Source organism: Ranitomeya variabilis, chromosome 5 (genome assembly GCF_051348905.1).
Source record: "Ranitomeya variabilis isolate aRanVar5 chromosome 5, aRanVar5.hap1, whole genome shotgun sequence".
NCBI classification, from domain to species: Eukaryota; Metazoa; Chordata; class Amphibia; order Anura; family Dendrobatidae; genus Ranitomeya; species Ranitomeya variabilis.
The window spans coordinates 616856714-616867409 of NC_135236.1; the positions used below are offsets into that span (position 1 = coordinate 616856714).

General features: G+C 39.7%; 1 protein-coding gene across 1 annotated transcript; it reads left to right on the forward strand.

The window, feature by feature from the left end:
* Positions 1–926: 926 nt before the first annotated feature.
* On the forward strand, positions 927–9937 carry LOC143775121 (uncharacterized). Its single transcript, XM_077262964.1, has 5 exons — positions 927–1034; positions 1142–1183; positions 4504–4551; positions 8760–8906; positions 9833–9937. The coding sequence occupies exons 1-5, from the start codon at positions 927–929 to the stop codon at positions 9935–9937; spliced, it is 450 nt and encodes a 149-aa protein (XP_077119079.1).
* Positions 9938–10696: the final 759 nt, after the last annotated feature.

Sequence of the window (10696 nt, forward strand, 5' to 3'; positions counted from 1 at the left end):
GTAAATTTTCTTCTGATACCATTGTGAAAATAACAAATTTGGAGCCAAGGTAAAATTTTGTGAAAAAAAAAGTTAAATATTGATTTTTTTCCTTCCACATTTTTCATTCCACATGTTATTAAACTTCTTGAATGTGGTTTTGAGGACTTTGAGAGGTGCAGTTTTTAGAATGGTGTCATTTTGGGTGTTTTCTGTCATATAGGCCCCTCAAAGTCACTTCAAATGTGAGGTGGTCCTTAAAAAAATGGTTTAGTAAATTTTGTTGGAAAAATAGGAAAATGCTGATCAACTTTTAACCCTTGTGGGAAATGTTGTTTATTAACTATTTTGTGTAACTTAACTTTCTGATTTAAGGGCATAAGAAATAAAAGTCTGAAAATTGCGACATTTTCAAAATTTTCACCTAATTTCTAATATTTTAAAAGAACAAATGTTAACACTATTATGAAGTACAATATGTCATAAGAAATCATCTCAGAATCAGTGGTATCAATTGAAGAGCTCCAAACGTTATTACTGCATAAAAGGGTCACTGGTCAGATTTCAAAAATTTGTCCCGGTCGTTAAGGTCAAAATTGGCTCGGTCACTAATGGGTTAAAGAACATTACATACGTATTGAGGATGTAAATTTCCAAATTTCCAGAATGATGCATTGTCTGTACATATGACTAAAATTACAGGTTAAAACAGTAAGCCGTGTACAAAATGTCATAAGGGTTTCCCCTTTTTTTTTAATGCAGCAAAGATACTCTAGGAACAAAGATGTTCTTATGTTTTCCAGTGATAACATTTTTTCCCACACAAAACCAAAATTTAAGATGTCTTTAGGAATTGTAGGCGGACTATGCAAATAAGATAATGCTGTGAATTTAAGCCATGTTGCCGTGTTAGGGAGCAATTACTTCAGCAGATCTTCAAAGTAAAGATGCTGGCTTACGTCTTACTGTTGTCTGCACTTTCTAGTTTGGAAGGGGCACCGGCCAGTCCTTGCAGTGTGACTGAAGGCATGACATTAGCAGGACATATAAAGGAGGTAAAAAATGTAATGTGTCGTCTGTCTGGTCTTTAGGAGTTTTAAGTACAAAAATGTAAATTATGTTCAAATTATGTTATGTTGATTTTTACTTTTTCTTCTTTCAGCTTAATATGAGCTGTCCGTGTAATGAAACGTCTGGGTTGGATGTAAGTATATCACAAAAAATGATCTTTGACTGTCTTCTTCAATCTAACTGCACTCGCGTCTTAGAAAACACGATAGTAGAAAAAGCCAGAACATTGTGTGTCTTATTCCAGTGATGTCATCTGTTATTGCTAGGTTTCTCCACAGATAACGCGACTGCTGTCAGAATCTGTAGATATTATCATGTACTGTATGTGACATGATATAGTACACTATGAAAAAGTAAAAAAAAAAATTTAAGCCAGAGATGGTGCGGTGCTGAGTGGAGATGTTCATCTTTTACTCAATCACTTATCTTGCTCAGTAAGAAAAAATTGCATTCATGAATTGCGGTCAGACAGGTAGACTTGGGGCCCCTACATCTTGTCTATTATCATTTTTCTGCATGTCACCTTCAATAATGGATCTTTTTTTCTAATTCTGCTATCAATTATCTATTATCTTATCAGTGCAATATGCCCAATAACTGTTGCAGTTGTCATGCCTTGTAACTTTCCATCCACTTCTGTTCTGTGGGAATTTTGTTTTCATCGGCATTCTACCAGCACTCTATGTGCTAGGTCCAACATTCCCTCACATATCAGCACATATCTGCCAGCAAAGGGTGTTGAGGGAGGATCTAAAGTGATCCTTCACGGTTAGCTCAGTGATTTCCAAATTAATCTACAGGGCGTTGCCGGCAACTGAAAATGACCGGACGGAGACGTATGTCTCTGTTTGGGGGGGATCAAGCAGATCTCTGGGCCCCCGTTTATTGTGTATGACTTTTCATAGTCATAAAAATTATACTTCAACCAATCAGCAAAAGAACACGCTCACAGTTCTTAACCTATAAGAATGCAGGAACAGTCGGTGCGTCAAAGTCTCATAGAACAATACACTCTCAGTCTCATGTCCTGTCTAAATTGCAACAATCAAGGTCTCATAACAGCTGTAAACTTTAGCCTAGTAACAAAATTTATCTTAGAACAGCAAAATGGAGTCGAAAAGCACAAAATGGAGAATCTTTCTTAATTTGTCCCTTCACAAGGGTACTTGTCAGGTAATTCATGCTCCCCAAATGAATGGCAGCCCGGCTGCATGATTACAGCCAGGTATAACATTCTCCCATACACAGCCTTTCAGAGTAAATATACTTTGAATATATGGGACCATATACCATATACTACTCATTTCTGAAAGAAAAATTAAATGAAGGAAAGCTATCAGGCGATTCATGCTACACAAAAGTGAGGGTCTTAAGAAACCCACAGAGCATATATCCTTTAAAATAATGTTTATTTAAATACTTAATTAAAATAGGTGCATAGACAGTGGTATCTCAAAGGCTTCTGAGCACTGATGCAGGGATAATCACTCACAGGTATAAATTGCACAGGTGACATACTTACAAGCATGTAGTGCTGCTTGTTGGAGTATCCCCGCCGCCCCAACGCACGTTTCATTCTGTCACCTCCTGCCAAAATGAAGACATAACGAAACGTTCGTTGGGGCAGCTGGGACACTCCAACAAGCGGCACTACATGCTTGTAAGTATATTACCTGCATCCAGGTCTTTCTTGTCTAAATTCACTAGAAAATTTAACCCCTTCTATTACTGCGTTACTATAGGATAGGCTTTTGAAACACCGGTGTATTATACGTGGACATTTGCAATACTATTTTAATTAAGTATTTAAATAAAAAAAAATTTAAAGGATATATACACTCTGGGTTTATTATGACCCTCACTTTTGTGTAACATGTCATTATATCATATTAGTTATTTTCCTAAAAATTAGTTTCTTTTTGTATGGGTAATTCTTTCATATAGGTGATTCATGCTGCCCAAACCATTGGGCAGAATAAACTGCAGTCTGGCTGTAAAATTTCAGCCAGGTATATCATTTTTACAAAAATATGTATTCTTTGACGATTCAGCCTGGGACCATAGCTAGAGAGGAGACTAGTCTCTCATTTACGTGTAAAAAGTGAGAAACCTGCCAATTAGTTCCAGCAGTTCTGGGAAGAGCCAGTGGAGAGTGGTGCCAAGTGTGATCCAATTCTCGGATGAGAAGAAGATGGAGAGCATTATTTCTCAGTCTTCTCTGTTGTGTGAGTCTGCGGAAATCGTACTGCAGTTGGATGTCATCCAAGTGCAGTCTTATTTTTTTTCTCACAGCTATAAACTTGAACGGTTGTGTGTCTTATGATTTCAAAGTGAAATGGCCTCATGGAATAATGTTGGTCTGAGAGCCATCTTCTCAATACGATGGTCTAAGCGAGCCCTGTAGTGAAGTATCTTCACAGAAAATTACATTTATCTTCCATAATGTTCAGTTTTTCCAAGTTCTTTTAATATCCGCTGTATAAAAAAAACATTACAGTTGTAAAACATATCCATGTACATATTTGCTTTTTCTCATTTGGAGTGCCCAATCCTCAACATAGAGCATTTTATCTTTTAAATCTATCTTTATCTACAGACACCACTAGACTGAGTGCATAATAGCTTACTATTCAGTTCATTTTATAACTGTATACAGACAGTTCCCATGCTCCCTCTTGTGGTGGCTGCAGGTAGACAGAAAATTGTCTCTATGTAGGTGATTCGAGTTCTGTAAAAGAGGAAAATCTCTGATTACTTTAAAGGGAATTTGTCAGTAGCATTAACCCTTATAAGCCATCTACATTGGCGGATATGTAATAGAAAGTTGAATAAAATGATATCTTGATATTTGTGATCCAATGTCTTATTCTAGAGAAATCCATATTTTTCTTATATCTAAATGATCTGTTAACATCTATGGGCTGGACATTGATCTGAATGAGAATCCACCTCCAGAGCTTATTGTAATTGAAAGGAGGAGTTACCAATGTGAACCAAGAAATGACCAACGCTATATTACTATATGTAATATAATATATAAATTGATTTTAAAAATCCTATAACACACATGTTCTGTAGAATAGTTAAAGGAGTTGTGTCCTTTCAGATATCATTTTCCTCCTAGGCTGCAGTAGAGTGTCTACGCTGCCACCTCAAATCTCCATTGCTTGACTGCAGCAGTGACTGAAGCCAATCACTGAGCTCAGCGACTCTTCGAGGCTCCTACCATGTACACATGCAGAGCAACTGAGCTCAGTGATTGTCTATGGCGATGACATTGTGGCGTCACCAATGCAGACAAATAATGGAGAATAGATCAGTGGTGGACTCACAGCGCTGGACACTAGGAGGGTAAGTAAAGACCAGTTTGTTTGTTTTTAAATGGACAGATAGAGAAAAGCTTTCTGCAAGAGGATAACCCATTTAATGGCTGTATCTTTTTTACTTTATTAGATTGACCACAAGAAAAATGAATGCAACTGTTTTCGAATTCCAGCAATGGTTAGTATTAATTAAATAATACCAATATCTGTCAGAAAAGTAGTATGAATGTGAAAATTTATCATTGCATTTATTATTGGGCTCCACTTTCTTCACTCACTGGGGGATATTTATCATCCCATCACCACCAGTTCTCTGTTAGCAAAATTTGCAGTAATATTTGTGTGAAATGTTGTTATCTTTTGTACTTTTGAGTCAGTCCAACCTTAGGCTACTTTCACATTTCCGTCTTTTGTGTCACGTCGCAATCCGTCGATTTTTGAAAATGCAGGATCCTGCATTTTCCCATAGACTTGCATTGCCGACGGATCGCGACGTATGGCCACACATTGCGTTCGTCGTGCACTGGATTGCGTCGGGTTTTGGTGGACCGTCGTCACAGAAAAACGTTCAAGGGAACATTTTTCTGTACGTCGCATCCAGTTTTCCCGTCTGCGCATGCCTGGCCGGAAATGTCTCTCTCTGACTCTTTCCTGCCCAGCAACGCAGACGGAAATGTGAAAGCAAACACTTCCGTCGGTACGTCGCATCGATGCTTCGTGACGGGCGACTACCAACGGAAGTGTGAAAGAAGTCTTAGCAGTGATCTGAGGCATGGCCTAATGCATTGTGACAAATTTCCCATAATGTATGTCAGAAAATTGGCATACATTGTAGCTGAAATCTACCCCGCTCTTGGGAGATCACCGCTAGCACAGTGGGAAATAGTCTCACGGTGCAGAGGCGAGTTCAGCGCAGTTCAAGTTCACAACAGTGAAATTCTCCTGGTGAACTGCGGTAAACTCGTCTCTGAACCATGAGACATTTTCTCACCGTGCAAGTGGTGATCTCCACCACTGACAGCAGCACTGTGTGCCTCGCACCTCCATCATTCACAGCAGAACTGTGTGACCTCTCCTCTCCCCCACTGATTGCAGCACTGTGTGCCTCGCACCTCCACCACTCACAGCAGCACTGTGTGCCTCGCACCTGCACCACTCACAGCAGCACTGTGTGTCTCCACCTCTCCCCCACTGACAGCAGCACTGTGTGCCTCGCACCTGCACCACTCACAGCAGCACTGTGTGCCCTCTCCTCTCTCCTACTGACAGCAGCACTGTGTGCCTCGCACCTCCACCACTCACAGTAGCACTGTGTGCCCTCTCCTCTCCCCCACTGACAGCAGCACTGTGTGCCTCACACCTCCATCATTCACAGCAGCACTGTGTGCCCTCTCCTCTCCCCCACTGATTGCAGCACTGTTTGCCCTCTCCTCTTCCCCACTGATTGCAGCACTGTGTATCTCACACGTCCACCAGTCACAGAAGCACTGTGTCTCCACCTCTCCCCCACTGACAACAGCACTATGTTCCCTTTTCCCTCCCCCACTGACAGCAGCACTTTGTGCCTCACCACTCCCTCCCTCACAGCAACACTTTTTACACCCACTCCTCCACCACTCATTGCAGCACTGTGTGCCCCCGCCACTCCCCTACTGTCAGCAGCACTGCATGCTTCCTTCCCACCCTTACTGGCAGTAACATTGTGTTCCCCTATATTTTCCCCACTGATAGATGCACTGTGGGCCCCCAGCCCACCACTCACCCACTGACATCAACACTGTGTGTCCCCATCAATCCTCCACAAACAGCTGCAATGTGTGCCCCAAATCTTCACCTACTCACTGCAGCACTGTTGTAGCCATTATGCCCAAACCCTTGATACCAGCATGGTGCCTCTTCCTACCCTCCTCTACTATTTTTTTGCCCCAACCCATTCTTGTCACTAAAACTTTGAAACTATCACCTATCCAGGAGTTGGTGATTCTGGAAATGGAGAAAGAATATAGGGATAGCTCTCCCTGCAACTCCTCCACAGTTCCTCCATTCCCCTGTGAGTCAAGGACCTTTGGTCAAGTGACCACTGCATGCAGTCACCCAGGTCTTTTTCCTGTCCTCAATGAGAAGTGCATTGACAACACAGGGCTGCTAATGTCGGTGCAGTTCATGCTTTGTGAATGGAGGCAGTCCTACTGGAAATCTGCCCGGTCTGCCAGACTACCAGTCCAGACTTGGCCCACGCCATTTTAAACCTACTGCATGTTATTGGTCTTTTTTTGTAGATCAGACACGACCACCTAGGTCCATGGGGGTGAGATGCTTTTTATACTCTACAACCATGCCTTTTTTATGTTGCAGTGCAACCAGCAGTAAAATCACCATGCCCCTGCTAATAATGTACACCCCATCACCACCCTATTGGCAGGGAATAGCCGGACAACATTCCTCGTGGCTCCTCGTCTCTCCTCTAACTGGTAGTTTTGTGAGATAAGTGACAAATACCTGCTGGGAGAGCACTATAGAGTGTAAAAAGGACCCTGCAGAAAATAAATTACAAAACATAATAATCTAGGACAAGGTTTAGGGTTAGGGCAACATTTACGATAATAATTAAGTCAAAAGCAAGGAAAAAATAGAAATAAAAAGTTTACATTGCTATTTAGTAATTGTTTTATATTATCCCTTTGCATCCCCAGCCAATTATCATGCTCTCGTTTGCATTTTTACCTTTTTATTACAGGATCCATAACTTATTTATTTTTGCATCAACATATAAGAGATCTATAAGAGATTGTATTCTTTGCAGGGCAAAAGTGAAACAAATTTGCAGGTGGAATGAAATAATTAAAAAATTGCAATTACAGAATTATTTTGATGGTATTTATTGCATGCTAAAAATGACCTGGAAGCATGTTTTTTCCAGGTCAGTCCAATTACAGCAATACCAAAGTTAAATAGTTTTTTTTATTTAAGTGGTGGCAAAAAATCAAAACTTTGTAAATAAAAGTTTAGGTTTTTGATGCCATTTTCTGAGACCAGTAACATTTTTATTTTTCCATCAGTAGATGTGTGAGGGCTTGTTTTTTTGCACAGCAGGGAGACTGTTTCACTGATGCCAATTCAACATTTTTTAGTGATGTGTGGTGACTATAAAGACACAATTATTGCATTTGGATTAGTTTTTTCTTTTTATGTGTTTGCTGTCATATTGTGATAGACCAAATATGGTTATACTTAGTATGCAGATTTTGTTTTAAAGGGTGAATAGTGATGTGGTTCCAATTTTTTTATTTTTTGATACTTTTAAAAAATTTTTTTTAATTTGTTTCTTTGTTGCTATAGCTTTGATGTTTTTTTTCAGAACCTGCAATCATCTGATCACTTATACTTTGTACTGCACAAGCCTCTATGTCTCAGATATTATATCAAGATGGGATAAATTGAAACATTTTAATTGCTGCTAGATAAGTGTGAAAAAATGACACTATAAGTAGTAGTAGTAGTAGTAGTAGCAGTAGTGGAAGTAGTAGTAATAGTAGTAGTAGTAGAAGTGGTGGAAGTAGTAGTGTAGTAGTAGTAGAAGTGGTGGAAGTAGTAGTGTAGTAGTAATAGTAGTAGTAATGTTAGTAGTAGTGGTGGTAGTAGTCGCAGTAGTAATAGTAGTAGTAGTATTGGTAGTAGTTGTAGTGGTAGTAGTAGCTGTAGTGGTAGTAGTAGTTACAGTAGTAGAAGAAGTGGTAGTAACAGTAGTAATAGTGGTAGTAGTCGTAGTAGTGGTAGTAGTAGTATTTGTGTTAGTGGTGGTAGAAGCAGTGTTAGTAGTAATAGTAGTAGTGGTAGTAGAAGTCGCAGTAGTAGCAGAAGTGGTAGTGGCGGTAGTAGTAGTGGTAGTAATAGTAGTAGTATTAGTAGTAGTCATAGTAGCTGTAGTAGTAGTGGTAGTAGTAGCAGTAGCACTGGTAGTAGTAGTATTTGTGCTAGTGGTGGTAGTAGTAATGGTAGTAGTAATAGTAGAAGTGGTAGTGGCGGTAGTAGTAGGGGTAGTAGTAGCAGTACTGGTAGTAGTAGTGGTAGTGGTAGTAGTAGTAGTGGTAGTAGTAGTCGCAGTAATAGTAGAAGTAGTAGTGCCAGTAGTAGTAGTACTGGTAGTAGTAGTACTGGTGGTAGTAGTATTAGTGGTAGTAGTAGTGGTTGTAGTGGTAGTAATAGTAGTAGTAGTAGTATTAGTAGTAGTCGTAGTAGTAGTAGTAATAGTAGCAGTGGTAGTAGTAGTGGTGGTGGTTGTAGTGGTAGCAGTATTTTTTGCATTATCCAATAAATGTCCTTTGTGGCTTGCAATTTTAGATTACCTGAATTTTTTGATGCTAAGAAATCTTTTTTCTGCTTTAGTCACAAAATTGCAATTTGTCCTGCTTTCGAGATGGGATCAATGTATATAATGAAGGAAATAAAGAAGAAATTGCAAAATTGAACTTGCCAAAAATTCAAATTTTTCTTAAGAGAACCTTTGAAAGGCGTGTTACAGCTTGTAATAATGTAAGTGTTTTATTGCTCGTTAGAAGACTTGAATCAGGTAAATTATACATATGCATTAGTGGGGTGAATCTGTCTATGCACCTAAAACCAGAGGGCAGTAATCGGACTTAAGACATAGGAAAATCAAACTTATTTGCATGTGTCATGTTCTCCAAACCTTGCATTTCCAGGGTATCCATATACAATATAATGCAATGCACATATAATATCTCTCACATTTTAGTTCTATTACTTCTGCTTTGAAGTCCTTCCATCAAAGTTTTTATCCTCTTAAAGAGGTTGTCCACTACAAGGACAAACTGTTCTTAAACTAAATGTTCGGCCCCGATAAAATAATAAAGCCTATACTCACCTCTCATGCAGGCGTCGTTCTTGGCACTCGCTATCCTCAGGGCTGTGATGCTGTGTTGTGACACGTGATGCCTGGTGCCCAATCAGCATTGGTGTCGCTGTCCCTGCCTTTGGGCAAACTGAACATGAAGAGAGAGTCCAGGCTGCAGCTGATCCCTGGCTAATGAGAGTGAGGAGTCGGCAGGAGAGCGCACTGTCAGTGCAAATTTTAAGTAGAGAACGCGGCAAGCAGGAACCAGCCTCATCTTCAAACGTGACGTCTGTTTTGGGGGACGAGGCTGGTCTCTGCTCTCTTTGCTTGCCACATTCTCTCCATGCAATGTGCACTGACAGTGCGCTCTCTTGCTGGGGAACCGCAGCCTCTGCCCCCTGATGACGTCTCCATTGAGTATCCCAGCATGCACCAGGGTGCTGTGGTCAAATAATGCTGTCTGTATGTCAGTTATCTATAAAATACACAACAAGCAGGGCTTTATTCCGGAATTTTTTCACAAGTTTTTTTTTTTTAGAATAGTACAAATATTGAATTTAATAAATAGGTAAATAATGTATAAGTAATATGTGTTTCTTTTTAGACTCCATGTTTCAGACATCCATGTGACGAAATGAAAAAGGTTAATGCAAGCAAGTTCTGGGAAACGCTTCAAGAAGCTTTTCAAAACATAAACAGCCAAAAATGAGCTACAGAAAAGCTGAAGAAAGTTTAAATGATTATCTATATTTTTAATTAATTTATTCATTATTTATTTTTCTATCTGAAATATTTTTGTAATATTAAAATAGTTTACTTCATATGAAGAAACATCAGGGTAAAATGCTATTTTTAAATATTAATTTACACATTATTTTCCTATGTAACATGTGTTTTTTTAATATTAAAATGCCTAATATGTATTTACATATCTTGAGGTTATGCTGCTTATCTCAAAAAGAACTCCTGACAATAAGGAATATTCAACTGTTTTTATGAGGTGCGGAGGGATGATGTATGATATTCGGATCCTCCAGTTTCCATACCAGGTACACAAATAGTTAAGCATTACATTGATTTGGTCCTGGAACCAGCAGTATGTTCTCCAAAGCATTCCTCAAGCTTTTTTTCAACATGACAATGCCAAGGTGCATGTTGCTCATGTTACTGTGAGCAGCTTGATGGTTTCAACATGCTACCATGGCCTTCAGCTTCTCTGGACTTGTCTCCCATTGAGCAAATCTCGGCTGTTACTGGTCAGCAATTATAAAGAGAGCTGCCAGCAAAGGATCTTGATTAGTGATGAGCAAGCACTAAAATGCTCTTGTGCTCGTTGCTCGGGTTGAGCAAATTGGAATACTCGGGTACTCGGCCAGAACAACGAGCCCAATGAAAGTCTATGTGAGACCTGAGCATTTTTACCTTGATCCCCCCCGGGGGTCGTTTTAAGGTCTAAAAACGTCTGAAA